Below are 22758 nucleotides of genomic sequence, written 5' to 3' on the forward strand. Positions count from 1 at the left end.
TGCTCCAGGCGCGAGAAGGAAGGGAGGAGAAAGGTGAGGCGCCGGGAGGGGTGGGGAGCGCTGGGCTGGCCCAGGAGGGACGGGGCACGGTGCAAGCAAGCGCGCGTGCGCCGCGTTGAAGTGCCCGGCACGTCGGGGCAGCAGGACAGAGCCCAGGGTGCGCGCGGAGCCGCCCAGTGTCCCGCTCCTGTGACCGCAGCCATGACGGAGAACTCGGACAAAGTGCCCATCGCCCTGGTGGGACCCGACGAGGTTGAGTTTTGTAGCCCCCCCGGTGAGTACCGCCTGGGAGCCCCAGACACGCGGGGCCCGTATCCCCTGTCCCGGGTCAGCGATTTGTGTCACCGAATTGAGGAGCTGGGAACAAATGTGGGCGCCCAAATGTGGGCTTGGGGTGGCGCCCCACGCGTGTGCGTGTGCAAGGGGCCTGGCATCCCCAGTCTGGTTTGAAGGGGAGGGTGGATAGGGAAGAAAGAGGGGGCGTCGGGTGGCTGGCGGAGAGAGACCCGCGGGGCGATGGCCCTGCACGGCGAAGTTTGTTCAGCGCACATCCACTCCCGAGCACCAGGGACCCACGGACGCAAGCGCGGCGAAAGGGGGAGCCCGGAGGAGCCCGGGGCGAGCTGTCCGACACCCCCGATGCGCCGGGTCGCTGCGCGCGGACATGACAGTCCCTCTCCCGCCGGCCCGCAGGCGTACGCCACGGTGACCGTGAAGCCCACCAGCCCCGCGCGGTTGCTCCAGGTCGGAGCCGTGGTCCTCATTTCGGGGGCGGCGCTGCTGCTCTTCGGGGCCATCGGGGCCTTCTACTTCTGGAAGGGGAGCGACAATCACGTAAGTCCGGAGGGCGGCTGCCGGCTTGCGGGCACGAGTCAGAGTGCGCGAGGCCGGGAGGGGCGCGGGGCCTGGGGGCGCACGGGATGGCGGGGTCCTCTCTGTCACTCGCGTGTCCCCTCCTAGGTGGCGCCAGAGCGGCCCCCTCGCCCCAGCTGATGCTTTCCCCTCGGGGCCTCCCGGGTACCTTCCCCCTTCTTCCAACCAACTCCACGATGCGGCTTCCCACTCACGGGCAACTTTGCAGAAAAGCCAGTCAGGGCTTTATGGGAAGATGTTAAAGACAGAGTAGCGGGGAAAAGCAGTGGACGGTTCCAAGAAAGTTCTTTTTGGCCCATCCCAGCCTGGCGTCTCCGCTAAGCAGTTGAGTGACCATGGGTAAGGCACATCCCCTCTGGCCTCGCTTTACTCATCCTTAGGAAAGAAATGGAACTAAGCCCTCTCCCAGCTGAGAAAGGCTGTGAATTTAAGACAAAGACAGTGGAGGGACATTCAGACCCAATAAGGGGACGAATCTGACCTCTCAGTAGCGCTGTCTCTCTCTCTCCCTCCCTCCCTCCCTTCCTCCCTCTCCCTTCTGTCTTCTCTCTCTCTCTCTCTCTCTCTCTCCCTCCCTCTCTCTCTCCCTCTCTCTCTCCCCATCTTTTAATGCCCCCTTCTCTCATGCAGTAAGGGGGAAAAAAAAAAAGATCTAACTTCCTTAAAGATGGCAAATGTCTTTAAAAATCACTTCTGGCTTGGTCACATGTGATTTAATGGTAAATGTTTTACTAACTGCTGTCCTACTTTCTTTGTATGCAACTATTTATTTTAGAGCTCAGTTGGCTCTCAAGGAATATAAAAAGTGTTTCTGACCCAACTAAGCAAAATACCCGTGTTTTTGTTAAATACTCTGAATTTTGTTCACCTACGTAAAGAGAGGCATTTTATCTTGATGACCATTGCCAGGCTTGGTATAAGTATTTCAATTAAAGGAAAAGAATTCCATCTCCAGGGTGCACACAAAGGGCTGTTTCTTAATCACTACCCTCAGAGGATCTGTGACTGCTGTTTCCCGTTTCTCTCCCACCATGAAATTCAAAGCATGAATGAATCCCAGTACTTAGAGAAAATGGTGCTGAAAGCAATTCAGCCATTTTACACATGACATCTTCTGCAGTCACTGCATAATTTGTATTTTTAACTCAAATGCCTAACGTAGATAAGCATGCCATTTAGCACTGAGTCTGTTTTAGAGACTATATCAAATTTACAAGCATCGATTTGTAAGATCAGAATTGCACAGTATCTTGTGTATATTTGAAAAGTGCCTTAATCTATTTGTATATTTTAAATATAGAAGCTAGGCCAGATGCTCACATTTGAAAGCAGCATATCTGAACATGAGAACGATGTCAGTAACTCCACCTCCATTAATAGCAGGGTTTAGATTGTCATCCCTTGGGAAATTGTACCATCTTCGAATGTAAATGCTATCTTTTAGATGACAAAACTTCAATGGTATAGGTCCTTTGGGTACAAAAATAGCTTTGCTTTTTTGGGGGGAGCGGGTAAAGATTTTGGTCCTCGTATGTATTAAAATGAGCACCATTTGGCATTTAATTATTCAAGGCAAACACAGCTAACTGACAAGCTTCTAGAAAGAGAGACTGAAAGATCACCTTGAATGAGCAGGGCCTCCTTTTATCATAACTTGTACTTTACTGCAAGATGTTTGGTTTTCTGGTTCAAGAGATCAGTATTAAATTCTAAAAATACAGAGGAGTAGTGAATCACATTTTATTGCCAACAAAGTTATCCCTGTCTCTTATAGAGGCAGGAAAATGAAGAAAATCGTGGTAGGTTTTTTTTTTTTTTTAACTCCCAAAATATTCCATGCTGATCCATATTACTTAAGTCTGAAAAACAAATCACAAAATACTAAATAGAGTAAATTTGGCACCATCTATGCATAGCACAGGCACAGGTCTGCTTTCCCTGAATACAAATGTAAATGGCCCAAACAAAACATAATCAAGTCTCTGTCAAACAGAAAGACATCCCCAACCAAATGAACTACCCACTCTTTGGGGATTATCTATGCCTCTGCTGCTCTATATTGGTTTATAGAGGAGAGCCAGCAGTAATTTACCTCCTATGCCTTTCATATGGGTAAATCCCCTTAGGACAGGTTTACTGGAAAGCAGCTAGAGAACTCTGAAGCATTGGAGTGCTAATAATCAGGGGACAAGCGACTGGGCTCAAATATTGAGGCCATGCTTCATCCACATTATTGTAAATGGAACAAGGCATTGAAATATGGGAAACTCCCACCAATATGACATAACTGACAACCCTACCCCGTGGGATGAGGTGAAGACGTCATTGCTTGGGGCCTTTATTCTCAGCCTGATTTTTCAAGACATTGTCCCAAACATGATGTAATTATCTTATGAACCCAGGCTTTATTAGAAACTCATTAGCAAACCTCCTTGGCTGTAAAAGGTACCATATTGAGCAGACTACTGGCACATAATAAACCTTCTTTGTGCTTGGACAGAAATAGCCTTAGGTGCTAACAGCTCCATCAGTTTAGAGCAGATAATGTGATTACTGCTCCACCAACCGAGCCACTTTCTGAGCTCAGGGCCCAGTACTTTGGAAATAACTTCCGACTTTTTACCACCCCCCAACCCAAGGCACTTCAGGAGGGCACAAACCTCCATTGCTGCCTCATGCAGACAGTGTACTGCTTATGAAAGCCGGGCTGCAGCTACATTACAAAGGACGCCTCGTTAGGGAGCTTTTGCTGGCGGGGAGGTGGCAAAGGGTGGTAGAGGAAAGTGAAATTAGGATAAAAGCCACAGTTCTAGTGTTGCGATCTTGTCTCCTTAAGACCCGCTAAGAATTTGCAAACAGTTACTTAAATTTAAGATTGCTTGAGTAGTAAAAAGCTTATGTGCAATGCTTCAAAAAAAAAAAAAAAAAAAAGAGCCTCTAGTCTCATGAGTGAAGGAAGGACACTCGTGCCAGCAGAAACTCACATGCCCGTTGTCTGCCATGTGCCCTTGGACAGCCAAAATTAGTTCAAGTGAATAGTGGCTGCTCAGAGAGCACAGGGGCAGAACAGAGCCTGCTTTCTGAGCTTTACCTGCAGAAAGCCCTGGCTCAGCCAAAGAAAACAGGTTTCCCCAAATTGGCTGATGGTGAGGAGGCCTGAGGTGCAAAGTGAAAACAGATTGGTGGGCTCTGCTCCCGCTTCCCCTAAAGCAGAACCCCTAGAAGTGGTTCTTTTTTATTTCTTTTTTGCGGTACGCGGGCCTCTCACTGTTGTGGCCTCTCCCGTTGCGGAGCACAGGCTCCGGACGCGCAGCCTCAGCGGCCATGGCTCACGGGCCCAGCCGCTCCGCGGCATGTGGGATCTTCCCGGACCGGGGCACGAACCCGTGTTCCCTGCATCGGAAGGTGGACTCTCAACCACTGCGCCACCAGGGAAGCCCCTAGAAGGGGTTCTTATGATCAGGTGAGCTGTGGAGACAGTGTCCTACAGGAATCGAAGTTCATCAGAACGAGGGAAGGAGGGTCACTGAGAATGAGGCTGAACTGCATGCCGGCATTTTCTCTTCCACTGACCGAGGGCTGTTACCTAAAAGGGTACACGCTAGCAAAGCCGTTTCTACGTCTCTGCTGATAAACTAAAATAGCACCCTGTGGGTCTTGCAATAATGAGTTTTCTACAAGTAATGATCCAATAACAACAGATACTTTTCCCAGGGTTTGTCCATGCTTCGGTCAGGCATTCGTCATAATGAGGGAGAAAATCAGACTTGAATTGAATCTGAGCTCTTTGCAGTTCTGACCTACTGACCTGACACTAAGTAGCAAGTGTCTTTCATCAGTTCCCATTCCTTCCCCTTTAAAGATTTTATAGCTTATATATCATATAAGAGATATATTATATATCATATATAAGATATAGATATATACATATATATACCTTGAAGAAAAAGGAAGAAAAGACAAGAAAAGGAACCCACCTACTACCCCATGACACAGAGAATGTTCTAGAGCAGCGGCATACTGAACAGGAGCAGTGTGTGAATTACTTTTTAAACTATTGTCCTTACCAGATGTCTAAACTAAGAGAGCCCTTTGGATCATCTAATTTAGTGGTACACTGTAAAAAAAATTTCTAATGGTGGAATTTTAAACAAGATGTTACTCAGAAATCCAACACATAAAACAGATCAGAAGCAGAGCTGCTCTGGTTGAACTGCGTGGGGCTGGGGCTTGGGGTGGATAAAGGAACCTCACAGTCCCACCTACTCTGCTCCCCTCACCTCTGGACCACCTCCATGAAGCCCCAGAACTCTAAGGACATAAATGAAAATCACCTCTGAGGGGGCTTACCTGGTGGTGCAGTGGTTGAGAGTCTGCCTGCTAATGCAGGGGACGCGGGTTCAAGCCCTGGTCTGGGAGGATCCCACATGCCACGGAGCAACCAGGCCCGTGAGCCACAGATACTGAGCCTGTGCTTCTGGAGCCTGTGCTCCGCAACAAGAGAGGCCGTGATAGTGAAAGGCCCGCGATAGTGAGAGGCCCACGCACCGCGATGAAGAGTGGCCCCCACATGCCACAAGTAGAGAAAGCCCTCACACAGAAACGAAGACCCAACACAGCAAAAATAAATAAAGTAATAAACTCCTACCCACAAAATAAAAAAAACAAAATCACCTCTGAGGTCCCACTTCATTGTTTTACACTCAAGGCAACTCCCAAGACCCAGGGATAAGGGGTGTGGCCACCTGTTTTTCTGATTCCTGGGCCAGTGCTCTTGGACAATGCCAAGCCCTTCTCCCCACACGTCTCATAACATAATGCCTTATGACGCCATGTCTGTCCCATAGAGTCATTAAAATGAGTACCTCTTATTTTGAGCTGAAACAGATGTGCACATTGACCTTGCTCTCTGTAAATGCTACTCTATCTCAGGCATATCCTAGTCCTGTCTGCAGTTCTTACTGTATACCACACTCCACGCCAAATCTTGACTGAAGGACTTAAAAAAAATACCTTCAAAGTGAGGTGCCACTGCAGATTTGTTCAGGTAACAGCCCAGTTAACCCTCTGCCTCCTCAATTTCCATTTATCCATCAACGGGTCTTAACTCTGGCTGCATAGTAGAATTGACCTTCAGAAAAAGAAAGATCTGTGCTCACACCCCATCCCCACAGGCTCTGATTTGATCAGTCCAATGGGGGGAACCTAAGCATGGTAGCTGGAGATTCTACTAAGATGCTTCTACATGTAGCCAGGATTGCAAATCACTGAGCTATTTGATTTAGCATCAGAGACTATCAAAAGCTTTACTTTTAAGATATTTTTTAAGAAATCATGTATTAATTGATTGGTCTATGAATAAAGTCCTCACAGATAACTAAGATAATCATCCCTACTATTAAGGATGATTCAGTGTATCTCTGAGAAATAGGAAGGCTACTTTATATACTGCAGATCTAAAGATAAGCCCTGAATTGCTCTAAAAGGGAGGCATCACTAACTCTGATGTTCTCTTCCAGATTTACAATGTCCATTATACCATGAGTATCAATGGGAAATTACAAGATGGGTCAATGGAAATAGATGCTGGGAACAACTTGGAGACCTTTAAAATGGGGAGTGGAGCTGAAGAAGCGATTGAAGTTAATGATTTCCAGAATGTAAGTATATTTCATGCATTTAGGGAGTTTAACCAGGCAAACCTGGGAGACTTCTCATTCAGGGAGAAGGAGCGCCCCACACACACATCCAAATGGGAACTGTTCTTTTTGGCAGTCATGGTACCGCTAACCCACCTGCACCGTGCAGCGTATTCTCTCTGAGAGAGGACCACTCTGTGTCCTTTACATTTTCAAAATGAAAAAGCAACACCTTAGCATTGAAAAAAAACAGGTTCTTAGAACTATACAAAGTCTTGGCAGAGGGACTTCCCTGGTGGTGCAGTGGTTAAGAATCCGCCTGCCAATGCAGGGGACACGGGTTCGAGCCCTGGTCTGGGAAGATCCCACATGCCACGGAGCAACTAAGCCTGTGCGCCACAACTACTGAGCCTGAGCTCTAGAGCCCGCAAGCCATAGCTACTGAGCCTGCACACCTAGAGCCCATGCTCCGCAACAAGAGAAGCCACCGCAATGAGAAGCCACCACAATGAGAAGCCCACGCACCACAACAAAAAGTAGCCCCTGCTCGCCGCAACTAGAGAAAGCCCACGAGCAGCAATGAAGACCCAACACGGCCAAAAATTAATTAATTTTTAAAAAAACTTAAAAAAAAAAGTTTTGGCAGAAAGACTTGCAAGAGCTATTTCTTTCCAAGCAGCTTTCTTAACACAGTGAATAAAATGCTCAAGCTCCTCTAGAACGTTGCAAGGTCTGAAAGTGGCACTTGTCAAGAGGAGGGAAACTTTAATGACCTAATAATCTCATCAACAACAGGTGGGATCTATTTATACATGTTTCTCAATTCTTCAGATTTCCCGTTTAATCCAGGAAATGACCGTGGAGAAATTCCCCTGGTGTATCACCTGCTTTCTGACTATGGCCTATGACAGATGAAACCTTCGAGTCTCCTTTGAAAAGGGCACACATGTTTGCTTTCAAAAATTCAATTTACAGGCAGTTGGAGACATTAAGCCACGCGTTGATGCTTCAGTGGACATCTGTGAACCAAAGTGTCACTGCAGGCCTCCTCTCTGGATGACCACCATAAATATCTTACTCTCATGTTCTGAGATGAGAAAGAGGCATCACTGTTTGTGCTCTCCTGTTAAATCTGTAGATGGAGTCGGTGAGACTTCATGAAAAAAGGCTCTTGAAAATAATGTCTCTCCTGATAGTTTATTGGCCTGCAAACATCTCATCGACCTGTCTTCCTCTGACTGATGAGAAAAACTAGAGATGCTTTTCATTCGAATGAAAGAACTCCCCTTGTTGATACCCAAACACACTTCACAAGCCCTTTTGAATAACAAACAGATGCTAACCTCAGAGCCCGACTGATGTTACACATTATTTGATGATGACAAGGGCTGGCTGTGTTCAGCGTGGGCTCTGCCCCGGGACCAAGCTCTGCAGCCCCATGTGTGCGTGGCTGCATTTCGCTTAGTCATAGCTTTGCAGATGGTTCTGGTCAAGGCACAGGGATAATTTCTCTGGACCTATTAAAGGCTTTTACTGCAAGACGGAGGACAAGGTAAAAGGCATGTTTTTCTTTGCACTGCTCAATATAAAATTATAAAATGTGACTCCCACACATGCTTTATTCATCCAACCCAGAACAAAATTGAATACCTAGGATGTGCCATAATATCAAGATATGCAAAGGTAGCTATGCAGTTAAATAAGAAAAGATCCATCTCTCTCAAGATGTGCATGTATCAGGAATATCCTTTTAAAATAGTTAATCCTGGGCTTCCCTGGTGACGCAGTGGTTAAGAATCCACCTGCCAATGCAGGCGACATGGGTTCGAGCCCTGGTCTGGGAAGATCCCACATGCCACGGAGCGGCTAAGCCTGAGAGCCACAACTACTGAGCCCACGTGCCACAACTACTGAAGCCCGCACACATGGAGCCCATGCTCTGCATCAAGTCGTCGCAATGACAAGCCTGCGCACCGCAACGAAGAGTAGCCCCTGATTGCCGCAACTAGAGAAAGCCCATGCGCAGTGAGGAAGACACAATGCAGCCAAAAATAAATTTACTAAAAAAAAAATTTAATCCCAAACCTATATTTCTGTTTTATAATCCTTTGGTTCTAATAATGGTATTGATTGTATTTTGTTCTCAGAGGCCAATGGGGCCACACATATTTTATAAACTGATCAATCCTCTTTGATAGCCTCCACATTTCTCTAAGTCAGAACTGGTGAGTAGAACATTTTTTTGATGGATAGAACCTGTTATGGGTTTAAATAAGCCCGGACTTTTGAAAACCCATGAATCAGCCACTATGGTACCTGCAGTGTTACTTTCTCCTGTATTCCAAACTGTCAGTCAAATTCAGGAAGTGTTATTGGAGCCCACTGTGTGCAAGGGATGGTGTGAAGCATGGAGGATGCAAAGATGACTGACACTTGTTCCCTCCCTCAAGGACCTTACAGTCCGTGTCCAGGAGGCAGACATCCACACAGAAGTGGCTTCAGGTCAGGCCGGGAAACACGCTGCCATGGAGCTATGAACAGAAACGTGGAGCCATCGAGAGGAGGAGGCCATCGCTGTCAGTTAGGGGATGGAGCAGGTTTTACAGAGGTGGCAATGAAGCTGAATCCAGTCTCTGAAAATCCCAACACTGAATTAATTTTTGGAGACAGAGTCTTGGGTGAAGTAGAAAAGAATAGCTTTATTGCTTTGCCAGGCAAAGGAAGCCACAGTGGGCTAATGCCCTCAGAACTGTGTGTCCCAACCTGGAGGGGGGAGTGAGGAGTTTACAGTAATGGTGCAAAAAGGGTGTGATCAGCTCGTGGACCTTCTTCTGATGGGTTGGTGGTGAGGAGTCAGCATCATCAACCTTCCGGTTCCAACTGGTCTGGGGTCTACGTGCTTGTGGGCAGCGTACAGCTAACTTCTCCCACCTGGAGGGGGTTTCAGGATCTGCACAACAGCTCAAAGATATTGTTGTTCGTATCCCTTGATGGGGAACCAGGACCCTGCCCCAAGGCTGCACTATTGTTTCTTGACTGTTCCTCCCTGGTCTCTGCATCCCTTCCCTTCCTTAATTAGCAACTGTTTGAACCTGCCCATTGGAACTCAGGGAAGATCCTGAAGGCTGAATGATGCCTATTTCCTGTAACCAAAGAAATAGGGGACACAGAAAGGCTTTTGTGCCCAGGAGCCCCACAGAGACCTGCTCATTATCAGCAACAGTTGAATCAGGTCTGGAAGAATGGAAGAAGAATTTTGACCGGCAGAGAAGCTGGGGTAGGGCTTTCCAGGCCCAGGGAAGACTATGCAATACCCGTGCTCAGGTCTGCTCCCAAGTTCTAAGTAGCCCGGGAGGTGGCAAAGATGAGAAAATGGAGTTGCAGGTGGGGCCAGAGTAGGAAAGTTTCTGAATAGTAAGTGAACAGCCTTCCCCGCTAACCCCACCAAGACTGTAGTAGAGCCAATGGAAAAAAAAAAAAGCCCCCTGAGAGGGAATTAGCACTGAACAAAGGGCTCCAGGCTCTACGCTGTTAGAGAAAAGGTTGTTCAGGACACTTGTTAAAGAAGGTGAGGTGGACTTCATTCAAGGCAGGCTACTACCATGGGGTTTTGTAGTAGGAGAGAGAGAGTGGGCTCAGCCCCGAATACAATAAGGAAAAGTGGGGATTTATAGCCAAAGAACAGGGTGGAGGTATTGGTGGATGGAAAATTACTAAGAGGTTCTTTGCTAAACTGACCTAACAGGATTTTTGCTGCAGGCAGGTCAAGGAGATCAGATATCCAGGTTGATCAGACCAAGGCTGACTCAGCAGGATTCTTGCTAAAACTGGAATAAACGGGCCAAGACAGAGCCCAAGGTTGGGGCCTAGTAAACAGAGGACCCAGAGGAGCCTGACTAGAGTTAGGTCAGGAGAGTCTTTGTCAATACACTGTGGAACACAGAAGCTAAGTTTGTTGATAATATATGAGTTACTTTCTAGAAAGTTACACCCTCAATAGCATGAGTGATGTTGGTCTAAGGCAGCCCTCTCAGACCTAATGACCCATTTATATAACAAAAATCCTGGTTAGAAATTAAGATAGAATAAACTGATATATACAGATTTTCACTATACAACGCTTTTGACTTTGTGTATATTTGAAATTTTTAATTTAAAAAGCTGGGAAAACGGAAAAAAGTGGGGGGGGGGGTTGGGAAAGGATAGCACAACCTACCTGGTAAGTAAGTAGGTTATTGGTTTCAAGAATCAGTATGGCCCCCAACTATAACATAAAGAAAAAATAAATTGAAAGTAATTTATAATAAAATTTGGACTTGAGCCTGATGTACTAGAAAACATCATAAAAGTCATATGCTTGGGTCACTGTCTGTGCCACAGCCTAAAATGCAGATTGACCTAAGTGTGTGTTGACAAATTAAATACCAGGTAATTTTCTCAAACAGTAAACGAAAGTACCATTTTTTTCTCCATTTGCACAGTAATTCCAGTCCTAGGAAATTGGTTGTACATTAAGACTCTTTTATATGTAAAATGGTGTTATGTTCTAGGCACAGATGCTTACCATCAGGTTTTTCACCCAGGGCTCTAGGTGGTTCGTTCTTCAGGGCCCCCCTGAGCTGGTTGGGATCTGACACCACTGGGCCCCACCCAACAAAAGCCCAGAGAGCCCCCAGTTTTTGTGACAATAAAAAACTCCCTCAAAAGTTTCTAAATGGCCCCCAGGGGAAAGGACCCCTTGCCCTCCCTGGAAACTTCTGGTTTAAGCTACAGAAATAAATGAGATCCCCTAGAAAGAAAAAAATTGTGCAGCTAACATGAGATTAGCCGACTCGATAAAAGGATGTTAGATCACTGGGATCTTCACTCATTACCTTTTTAGCAAATTTCTTCATTATCACCAGCTTCTAAGGTTTTGTTTGTTTGCAAAAACAGGATATTTTCTTGACTTTCCCTTCCCTCTGTTTAATCTCTTAACATGTCTGGCTGTTTGATATGGATTTGTAGCTAGACAGGGCGGTTAATAAGTGTGAACTCCTTCCCACAGGGCCCATTCCTATGGGGTTTCGGTTTTCTGTGCAGCCTCTAGACTGTCAGAACTAACTCAATACATACTACACTCACAATCAGGGCTGTGAATCCTTCCAGAGCGTCAGTTCTCTCCCTGGGGATATGGTAATAGCTCTATGGTGTTTCCTCCCTGGCATCTCAGATTCAGAGGCTATGAGAGTTTGAAGTTAAAAGAACATATCCCGTAGAGGGGCAGTAATCCCCCTCCCCGGCCTTCTGTTTTTCAAACCATGCGCCCTAGATTTACAAGTAGAATAAGAACAGCAGACCTTCCAGAGATAGCATGGTGGAGAGCAGTGGTTCACCAAGTGTGTTCATTAGGCCACCAGCAGCAGCAGCACCTGAGTGCTTGTTAGAAGTATACAGTTTAGCCCCCACTCCAGACCTCCTGAATCAGAAACTCTCGGGGAGGGGACCAACACAGTATTTTATTTAACAAGTCCTCCAGGTGATTGGAATACAAGGGAAAGTTTGTGAGCCACTAGTACAGAAGAAACTTGGGTCCAGAGGCTGTGTCTTAGTCCCTTGAGGCTGCTATAACAAATTGCCATAGACTGAGTGACTCTTAACAACAGAAATTTGTTTCTCATAGTTCTGGAGGCTGGAAAGTCCAAGCTTAAGGTGCCAGCAGGTTGTGTGTCTAGTGAGGGTCTTGCTTTCTGGCTCACAGACAGCTGTCTTCTCACTGTGTCCTCACATGGCAGAAGGGGGAAGGAGCTCTCTGGGAAAAGGGCACTAATCCCACTCATGAGGGCTCCACCCTCATGACCTCATCACTTCCCAAAGGCCCACTTCTGGGTACCATCACATGGGGGGTTAGGTTTCAACATAGGAATGTGGCGAGACACAGACATTCAGTGCATAGCAGGCTGTTTCAGTTATTTTAAAACTTTGTTACCCTGAACAAGTTTCTTTCTCCCTAAACTGGTGGTCCTCAGCTCCAGCTGAGTTATAAACACATGGGGAGCTTTTAAGCATGCCAGTGTCTGGGCACGGCCCCAGGCCAATTAAATGGGAATCTCTGAGGAGAGGCCCAGGCCTCTGTGTTTTTTAAATCTTTCCAGGTGATTTTGGTGCAGAATCGAGACCCTCTGCAGTAAGCCTGGAGTCCATCCTCTGTAAAGGGGGCTCGGGGGGTGTCATGCCGCCACCTCTCTCTGGGTGAGAGGTGACACCGGGAGGAATAAGTGAAATGTGTTACATGTGTATGTGGCCAATCAGGCTGCAAGGCGGATAACGAGAAGCTTCAGGAAGAAGGAGCCTTTCCTTCTCCTCTCCAGCCTGTCACCCACCCCGTTTTGCAGGGCTCCTGGCTCTGAGATTCCATATGGTGTAACCGTCCATGAATATCCTCAAGCATGAATGACGTTTGACTTCGTTCTTCATTTAAGAGGGCTGACTCCTGAGCCAGGCCCCTAGGTTGATAAAGGCTTTTCTTCTTCCCGCTCCTTGGTGTTGACGTTAGAACAAGTTCTGTATCTTCCTGACATTTGTCTCAGTTCAACAGAAGATTGATCAGTTGAGATGTTCAGATTTGTGTTGGTATCTACATTATGATGGCATAAAATTTGTAGGTCTTTAATACCGCTTTTGGCCACTCACTAGTCATGAAATTAACCAGCAGAGTGAAAGTAAACACTCTTGGGTCAGAACATACCGTTATGCCTGATGCGCTCCGCGGGCGGAGTCAGTGCCCAGCTGTCAGCCAAGACTGGAGCCTCGCGGCTGAGGCTTCCCTTGAGGCTGTTCCCTAGGCAGAGGAGGAGACACTGTTTATATCTCACAGGAGACAAAAACAAAACGTCCAAGTCCTTGGATAAGGTCTAGGAGCAAAATTCAGTTCCCAGTGTTATAGAAAGCTACTATTTACTCTGGGCTCAGCAACTTGGAAAAATCCGAACTGATGGAATTAATTAATTGGACCAACATCTTTTGAGAACCTTTGTGGGAGCACCAAACAAACGAAAACAAAAAAGAAAACATTCAGATCGATCTCAAGCTTAGAGCTGAGTAGGGAGGTGACATTCACAAGGAGCAAGGGCCCTGAGACCTAAGTGCCAAATGAGGGATGAAGATGGGAGGGCTTTCAGGGAGTTAGAGATCGGGAAGCCCACTTAGCCTGAGATGGTCAGAGAAAGCTGCATAGGAAAGATGGCATTTCATCTGAGCTTGGCGGGATGGATGGAGCAATGAACAGCTCTGTCTCAGCTTGAAGGCAGCCCCTGGCAGGGGCCTCCCCATCACACGGTCTAAGGCACCATCCCCTGTCACTCCTATCTCTGCACTCTGCTTTATTTTTCTCCATAGCACTTAACGCCACCTGACTTTATCTCTGTTTTTTTATTTTTGGTAAATAACACTAAAAGATAAGCTCCATGGGGGCAGAGACTCCATCTGTTTTGTTCATCCCTGTACCCAGGACCTGGAATGGTGCCTAGCTCACAGTAGACACTCAATACACTGAATAAATGAATGGATGGATAGATGGATGGATAAACTTTTGTTTCCTAGGGCATCACAGGAATCCGTTTTGCTGGAGGGGAGAAGTGCTACATCAAAGCACAGGTGAAGGCTCGAGTTCCTGAGGTGGGCACCGCGACCAAGCAGAGCATCTCCTCTGAACTGGTGGGTACCAGCCTGCACCACACAGCAAGGGCTTTGGGCAGACATTGAAGGTACAACCCTTTCTGTCTCTAGTTCCTGGATAGGTTCATGACCAGAACATAAGTTCTCTTTCTTCTCTGCCAAAGGAACTTAATTATTTTGGTCCTACTCATTGGTTCCAAGTGATCATTCTTACATGATGTAGTATAATTGGAGGTTTTGGAAAACCAGATTTTAAAGTACATAAAGGGGATTGGTCATGACATGGCCCTTATTTGCCTGATGTTAGGGAACTATCTGATCAGTGATTACGACAACCTAAAGGGGACTTCCCTGGTGGTGCGGTGGTTTAGAATCTGCCTTCCAATGCAGAGGACGCAGGTTTGATCCCTAGTCAGGGAACTAGATCATGCATGCCGCAACTAAGAGTTTGCATGCCACAACTAAGCAGCCCACCTGCTGCAACTAAGACCCAGTGCAACCAAAAGAATTTTTTAAAAAAATGACAACTTAAAGGACTTCATGGGCTTCCCTGGTGGCTCAGTGGTTGGGAATCCGACTGCCAATGCAGGGGACACGGGTTCGAGCCCGGGTCAGGGAGGATCCCACATGCCGCGGAGCAACTACGTCCGTGAGCCACAGCTGCTCAGCCTGCGCTCTGGAGCCCGCGAGCCACAACTACTGAGCCCACATGCCGCAACTGCTCAGGCCCGCGCGCCAAGAGCCCGTGCTCCCCAACAAGAGAAGCCACTGCAATGAGAAGCCCGCACACCGCAACAAAGAGTAGCCCCCGCTTGCCACAACTAGAGAAAGCCCATGCGCAGCAACGAAAACCCAACGCAGGCAAAAATAAATACATTTTTAAAAAAATAATAAAGGACTTCACGTGTTAGGATCTTTTCATTAAAGGGGCCTCAGGAGCCTCAAGCCTCACTCCAGCCTCAGCGCCACTCAGCAGGGGGATTTCCTCCTGAAAATTCACCATAGCTGATCCCTTAGCCTCTGCTGGAAAGCAGCAACAGGGCGCTCCTTCCCTGTGTATCAGGCAACTTCATGGGAGGTAGTTCTAATTGTTTTGCCCTACGTTGAGCTGAGTGACTCCCTCTGCAATTTCTTCCCACTGGTTCAAGTTCAGCCCAAGGAGGCTACTCAACATATATCGAATTCCTTTCCTATGTGTCAGGCTTGTGAGGTGCTTTAAACATTGTTCATCCATTTATTATTAATAGCTTGCCTTTGAGCTTGGTATTATAAAAATTTATGTTAAGAACTGCACACAGAGTTATAAAGACACATTTAACAATAATACCTTACACTTATTTGGTGCTTTAGGGCTTACAAAGTAGCCGCATTCGTTCTCATCTTCCATTTGAGTTGTGGCAGGGTAGGGTGGAAAAAAAATGGACTTTGGAAAAAGTGGGTTCAAATCCCAGCTCTGACACTTGCTATGGATGTGGCTTCAACTCTTTGAGCCTCAGATTTGTCACCTACAAACTACAGTGTGCACCCTGTCCCCATAGCCCTGAACTCGATAGATAATGAATACGGCTGCTCCTTTAATTCTTAATTTTATTATGATCAGCTTTGATCTTTCCAGTATCCCCGAGAGGGAGATATATCAGGCATCAGCTCCCTCAGGGCAGCTGAGGAAAAATAAGAATAAGCAAAATTGCCTGGAAACTGCCCAATTGTTTGCTCTCCTAGGAGCAGCCCCAGGTGTCTCAAAACAAGAGCTAAAACCAACCCGTGAGTTTTTAAAGTTGGCTCTCATGTCCTCAGTATCTCCTCTACTCCCAGTTTCCCCACCATTCATCCTGTGAGGTGGGTTCCAGCCCTTCATCCCTCTGGTGATTGTCCTCCGATCATGATCTGGTTTGTTCCCCATGAGCTGCGCCCTTCAGAACACAAGTGTGGACCCACTGGTACAGAGTCTAAAAATGAGACGGAGACCGCCTGTGTTCTGACCTTGAACATCCCTTATTGCATTACCTTTTTTTTAATGGTCCTATCACTCAGTTTCTGTTATGAAGCCTTTAGTGAACTAATAACTCTTGACATTTCCCCCATGAGTGGATATAAAGAACCAACTCCTCAACCATAGCCGACCGAGATCTTATCATAAGTTTGCAGTTCATTTTCTGATTTTTTTAAAAACAAGGTGGCGTTTTTTTTCTGATTTTTTTTTTTTTTTTTTTGGCTGCGTTGGGTCTTCGTTGCTGCGTGCGGGCTTTCTCTAGTTGCGGCGAGCAGGGGCTACTCTTCGTTGCGGTGCACGGGCTTCTCATTGCGGTGGCTTCTCTTGTTGCGGAGCATGGGTTCTAGGCGTGCAGGCTTCAGTAGTTGTGCTCATGTGCTCAGTTGTTGTGGCGCACGGGCTTAGTTGCTCCACGGCACGTGGGATCTTTCCAGACCAGGGATCGAACCCTTGTCCCCTGCATTGGCAGGCGGATTCTTAACCATTTTGCCACCAGGGAAGTCCCTTTTCCTGATTTTTAAAAACAATACTTTGTCATTGTAGAAATTTGGGAAATACATAAAAGAATAGAGAAGAAAATCACCCACAATTGCATAATCCACAGATAGCTAATGTTAATGTTTTGGTGGATTTTCTCCATGTGCAAATGTATGTGATATTCTTTTCAGAATTGAAGTTATACTGGTGTACATTCTTATTATTTTCACTTAACTTTAGGTCTTCTAAAATGTAGATTATAATGGATGTATTGTATGTCATCATATGACTATAATTTTAAAAGTCTTTTGTTCTTGAATACAGGTATCTTCAATTCTCCATTTTTCAAATAATAATAATAATTCAAAATAATTTTTTGAATACAGATATAATTCACTGTGGTGAATAGTTTTGTATTTAAATCTTTGCCTCTGATTCTTTTCTTAGGCCATGGGATGAATGCTTTTTCTTGTGTTTTTGTTGTTTATAGGGTGTGTGGTGGATTCTCTGGTGGACAAAACCAAATTCAGGCAACGTGTTTGTGGGAATTAGGAATGTGTTTGGCTGTCAGTAGCAGCACATTACGCTTAGAGTGACTTAGACAAATAAGGATTTTTCTCCACAGTAAGTAATGTGGAAGTAGGCAGCCCCAGACATTGGGGCTCTCTGATTTTTTCGTCCTTTCCTTCCAGCTCTAAACATCAACCACGCAGTCAAGTAAGGAAGGCAGGAAGACGCTGAGTAGTGCCAACCACGGTTTCCCTTAACTCGGGAAAAGCCAGATGCCTTCTCAGCCCCGCAACACACTTTAGCATGGGTCGCATTGTCTAGAGCTGGTCACACGGGCACCCCTAGCTGCCAGGGAGTCTGAGAAAGCAGGTGTCTCCCCTGGGGCCAGCAGATTGCTGCCACCAACAAAAGCAGGATTGTGTTGCAAGGAAAGGGAGGGAGGGAGGAAGGAGATGGGGTCGGCAGCTGAAAGTATGTGCCATACGCTTTTTATTTAACATCATACACTTTTTATTTAACATCCCTAGCTTGTAGGTTGCACACACATGCATTCTTCCTATCATCCCATTCGGTGTCCACACACTTTAGATTGTGATGGGGTAGATTTATGCACCACTAGCTCTCATACATTTTTCATCAGTTTTGTATAACTTTTATTTTATTTATTTTTTTAAAAATTTATTTATTTTAGGCTACAGTTATTTGGGTCTTCGTTGCTGCGCTCGGGCTTTCTCTAGTTGCGGCGAACAGGGGCTACTATTCATGGCGGTGCACGGGCTTCTCATTGCGGTGGCTTCTCTTGTTGCGGAGCACAGGCTCTAGGCGCATGGGCTCAGGAGCTGTGGCTCACGGGTTCTAGAGAGTAGGCTCAGTAGTTGTGGCGCACGGGCTTAGCTCCTCCGCGGCATGTGGGATCTTCCCGGACCAGGGCTCGAACCCGTGTCCCCTGCATTGGCAGGCGGATTCTTAACGACTGCACCACCAGGGAAGCCCAGTTTTGTATAACTTTTAAAAGCTCCTATACCCAAAGAACATTCATTTCCTGGATGGAGCCATTTAACTTAAGGTAAATAACTGGATTACCTGAGTGTTGGCTACCTCCAATAACTTTAACTTGTTTTAAGGCAGCCAGAAGCCTGAGGGAGAAAGCATAAATGAAGTGCTGCTTTTAGCTAAAAAATAAGAAAACATTTTAATTTCTCCAACCTACAACCTATTGCAAACTAATAAATGCATGAAAGGAGCAACCTGGCAAAATAAATTTGTCCCCTAGGTTATCAAACTATTCTCAGCATCTCGCTGTAGAAGAAAACTCAGCATTTAGCTTTGACATCTCAGTGGTGTGCTTGATGCAGAGAACATCTGAAATACGTTTTGTTATAGCTGGGAAATGTAGAAGCGGTTTATGTTAAATACTACTTAGAACTGAAGACATTAAAGAACCAGTTGCCGGCTTCTTCCATCGTGGTTTGGCAGTGGCAGAACAAGCCCCCAAAGGACTTTCACTTCACACGAAGGGCTCCTCTATCCTTTATCAGATTCCAGAGTCCGTTCAGTTGCTTTTCCTCTAAAACACCTTTGATCAAAAACATCAGATTAACCTAAATCTCAAAGTTGACATCAAGTAATTTTCACTTCCACTCAGGACGCTCATATTCACACATTCGAGTTATCCAAAGGCAGGACGGCATGAGGGGTGTGGAATATTGTGCGAAAAGCTACAGAGAGAAGAGATTAGAACTTCAGAGTGTGTGTGTGTATGCGTGCGTGCACACGTGTGCGAACGCGAATGCGCACACATATACACGGAGAATTCTCATTAAGTTTTCTTTTAAATTTTATTGAAGTATAGTTGATTTACAATGTTTTGTTAACTTCTGCTTACAGCAAAGTGACTTAGTTGAACAGATATATGTTCTTTTTCATATTCTTTCCCATTATGGTTTATCACAGTATATTGAATATAGTTCCCTGTGCTATACAGTAGGACCCTGTTGTTTATCCATCCTATATATACTAGTTTGCATCTGCTAATCCCAAACTCATTAAGTTTTTATAGGGCGAAATAATCTTTTACCAACACATGAATCTTAATATGCAACATGTTCCACTGCCATCTTTGTTTAGTGCATTTCATTTTCACTTACTTACAGGAAGGCAAGATCATGCCTGTTAAATATGAAGAAAATTCTCTCATCTGGGTGGCTGTAGACCAGCCCGTGAAGGACGACAGCTTCTTGAGTTCTAAAATCTTAGAACTCTGTGGCGACCTTCCTATTTTCTGGCTTAAACCAACCTATCCCAAAGGTAACATTTTAAATTCTTCTGACGCTGCTTGGAATTCTCCCTGCCCTGGTGAGGTTCCTGTGAGCCCCTGCACAGGCCCAAGCATGTGACAAGGAAGATGAATCCGGGTGCACATCACAGTGTCACAGTAATTGGCGTGAGAGATCAAAGGGAAGGGAAAGGACAGCCGTGAATGCCGCAGGGCAGGGCCAGAGCAGCGGGGTGACAGGAAGCAGGTGGGCCCGGAACACCTCTGCCTTACCTGAGGATTTTATTTATGACACTCCCACTGCTTCCGCTCTGCCCCTAATCTCTGTTGTTTGCACTTTGCAATTTTACATTTTTTTATTCCTAAAGCAGAGAATCAGGGGTCTAAGAAGCTGTTACGCCGCCGAATCCTTATTATGGTCAAACCTTGAATTCTGGGGCAGCCAAAAGCAGCTGTGGGCATAGGCTGAGATTCCTTAAGTTCAAGGTCCACTTCCAAGTCCGGGGGAAAATAAGTGAAGGACCCCTGGGGTTCAGAGCTAGGTTGGAGCACCCTGTGGGCTGTTTCCCGGTGGAGAAGGGTAGCTGATGAGCTCTGCAGGCCAGGCTCTTTTCCCGGATTTTGTCTGTCTCCAGGGCTGCTCTCTTGGTTCCCATCCCAGTCACCCCACTGGTCTCCCAAAGTCCTACTTTGTAGCTCTGGCTCAAGCGGGGCAAAAAGGCCCCTCTCCTAGCACAGCCTAGATAGGCTATGTTCTCAGAAAGATTATGTTGAACTCAGAGAGACAGCAGCATGGAAATAAAGAAAACACAGGAATTAAAACCACCAGACTTAGGAGAAGGGAACGAGCAGTTACTATTTAACGGGTGCAGGTTTCAGTTTTGCAAGATGAAAACTGTTCGGGAAATAGATGGTGATGACGTTTGCAGAGCCATGTGCCTGTACTTAATGTCACTTAACTGTACACTTAAAAATGGTTAGAATGGTAAGTTTTATATATATATTTACCACAATTGGAATAAACAGGGACTTCCCTAGCCATCCAGTGTTTAAGACTCTGCGTTTCCAATTCAGGGAGCGTGGGTTTGATCCCTGGTCGGGGAACTGAGATCCCACATGCCGCGCACAGTGCGGCCAAAAATTTAAAACACACACACACACACACACTCCAGGCTTCTGATTCTGCCATGGCTAACTTATTCCTACAGTTCACAAGTCTTATTCAGTTCCAAAGCTTGGATAAGACGGTTACTTTTTAGCCCAGGCAAAGCAAATAGGATGCAATTTATAAGCTGCTGGCAGTGGCTGACTGGAAGAGTGGGTTGAGAATTCCAAGGCTACACGCAGGCTCAGTGAGAAGGAACCCTCTGAGCGGTGTCTGCCACAACCCTAGGGGCTGCCAAATGGACCATCGCTTTTGCCATCCTAGGTCTTGCCCCAGCGGGTGGTCGCAACTCAATTCTCCGGCCATTTACAAGTTCTGGCTTTCAGTTCCCCACTTGCCTCCACGTGGAATGGGCCTTCTTGCCTTCCACTACCCAGCAACTCCTTCTCCAATACCTTGTCACCTTTTCCAGTCAAGGACAAAAGTCTCCAACTCTGCTACATGTAGACCTCTCTCTGATCACTTTCTGTTTGAGGACATGCTTCTTACCCAGAGAGTTCATTCATGTATTCATTCAACAAACATTTATTGACACGTTTATTATGTGCCATTTATTTGTTCTAGGCACCTGGAATGTGCTGATGAACAGAAGAGACAAGAATCCATGCCCCCCAGGGGCTTTACGTTGTAGCTAAAGGGAGACAGTAAATAAACACTAAACTAAAATAAGGAAATCATATGGGATGATCCAAGGTTCTATGGAAAAAGAGCAGGGCAAGGGGTCTGGGGGTGGGGTTGGGAAGACAGCGCTCTTGGCAGTGCTGGGATGACTGATAAAATGAGAACCATCACCCTCTGGGAAAGAGCTTGTTTCCTACATCCAAGATGTGACTTGGCCCCTCACAGCTAACAGCATGACCAAATCTTTTTTCTTTTTGCCGCACTGTGCAGCACGCGGGGTCTTAGTTCTCCAACCAGGGATCGAACCTGTGCCCCCTGCATTGGGAGCACAGAGTCTTAACTACTTGGACTGCCAGGGAAATCCCATGAGCACATCTTAAGTATTCAATTATGTATCATTAAGTATTAATTACACATCGTAAGTATTCAGTCATCACACCATCCATCCAAGAATTACACACATTACATACAACACCAGAAAAGTAGAAACCACCTAAATGGCCCCAGATTTGAAAAGCATTAAATAAGTGTTGGTGTAGTCATAGGATGGAATATCATAGACATTAAAAGTGAGGGAATTTTTTTTCCAGTCTCATAAATGCAGTCATATTTTACAATAAAGTCAACAAAATGAAACCCTCCCTGAGGATGCCTGGCTCCCCGCCACCTAATTCTAATAAAAGCCTCCCAGCTCCAGGGTCCAGCAGCCCCTGCCCTTGGATCTTTATGCTGGCAGGTTATCAGTGTCATGTAGCTATATCATCAGAGACCCTGGGAATGACGCTGTACAAGGTCAGAGGAAAGCGGGGAGGGGGGTGGGAGCTGAGGTCTGCTGAGCTCGGGCTGTGCACCAGGCACCGTACTGTGCTAGAGCTTTACATCTTGTCCTCATTTAACCTTTGCCACCAACTGTCCAGCTAACTAGTAATATTCCCACTTTATAGATGAATAAACTAAGGTTCAGAGATTGAATCACTCTCCTGAGGTCATTGTTAGTTAAAACAAGTGGAGTTGCTAAAAAAAAAAAAAGGAGTGAAGTTGAGGTTTGAATGCAGGTTTCCCTGATGCCTCTCCAGCCCTGCCACAGAAACCAAGAAGCTATCTGGGGAAGCTATCCATGGCTGGACGCACATGCATGCCCTCACAGATAACATAGCATCATATCATCACCACCTGACGTTTGAGGGCTTATGATATGCCAAACGCTATGCTAAAACCCTTAGAAACAAATTCTCATGAACTCTACTACTATCCTCTGAATTAGATACTATTATTATCCCCGTTTTACTGAAGAAGAAACTGAGACTGAGATGCCAAAGCCACCCTGTGTGGTCCTCTCTCCGTTCTTGTTACTCGGCAGCCATCAGTCCTGCTGCAGGGCCCATGAGGCATTGTGGAGAATGAGGGCAGTGGGCTGGAAGCCAGAGAAGTTCGTGTTCGACCCTCTTCTCTGCCACCTTCTGTGATCTCGGCCAAGTCACTTGGTCTTTCCGAGCCTTGTTGCCCTTTTGTATAAAAGTATCTGCTTATTCTATCCCAAATGATTTTT

The 22758-nt window shown here is 46.1% G+C and overlaps 1 protein-coding gene across 2 annotated transcripts in view; it reads left to right on the plus strand.

The window, feature by feature from the left end:
• The first annotated feature begins 201 nt into the window (after window positions 1-201).
• The window catches only part of CNMD (chondromodulin), a 28170-nt gene continuing 5613 nt past the window's right edge, over window positions 202-22758 (plus strand). For both annotated transcript variants that reach the window (XM_029210262.1, XM_029210263.1), the window contains exons 1-5: window positions 202-278; window positions 672-834; window positions 6393-6533; window positions 14094-14207; window positions 19302-19455. In XM_029210262.1, coding sequence (XP_029066095.1) covers window positions 202-278; window positions 672-834; window positions 6393-6533; window positions 14094-14207; window positions 19302-19455 — 649 coding nt within the window. The remainder of the gene's footprint in view (window positions 279-671; window positions 835-6392; window positions 6534-14093; window positions 14208-19301; window positions 19456-22758) is intronic.

The sequence above is a fragment of the Monodon monoceros genome, unplaced genomic scaffold, assembly GCF_005190385.1.
Source record: "Monodon monoceros isolate NGI ecotype Baffin Bay Population unplaced genomic scaffold, NGI_Narwhal_1 Super_Scaffold_8, whole genome shotgun sequence".
In the NCBI taxonomy this organism is placed as follows: domain Eukaryota; kingdom Metazoa; phylum Chordata; class Mammalia; order Artiodactyla; family Monodontidae; genus Monodon; species Monodon monoceros.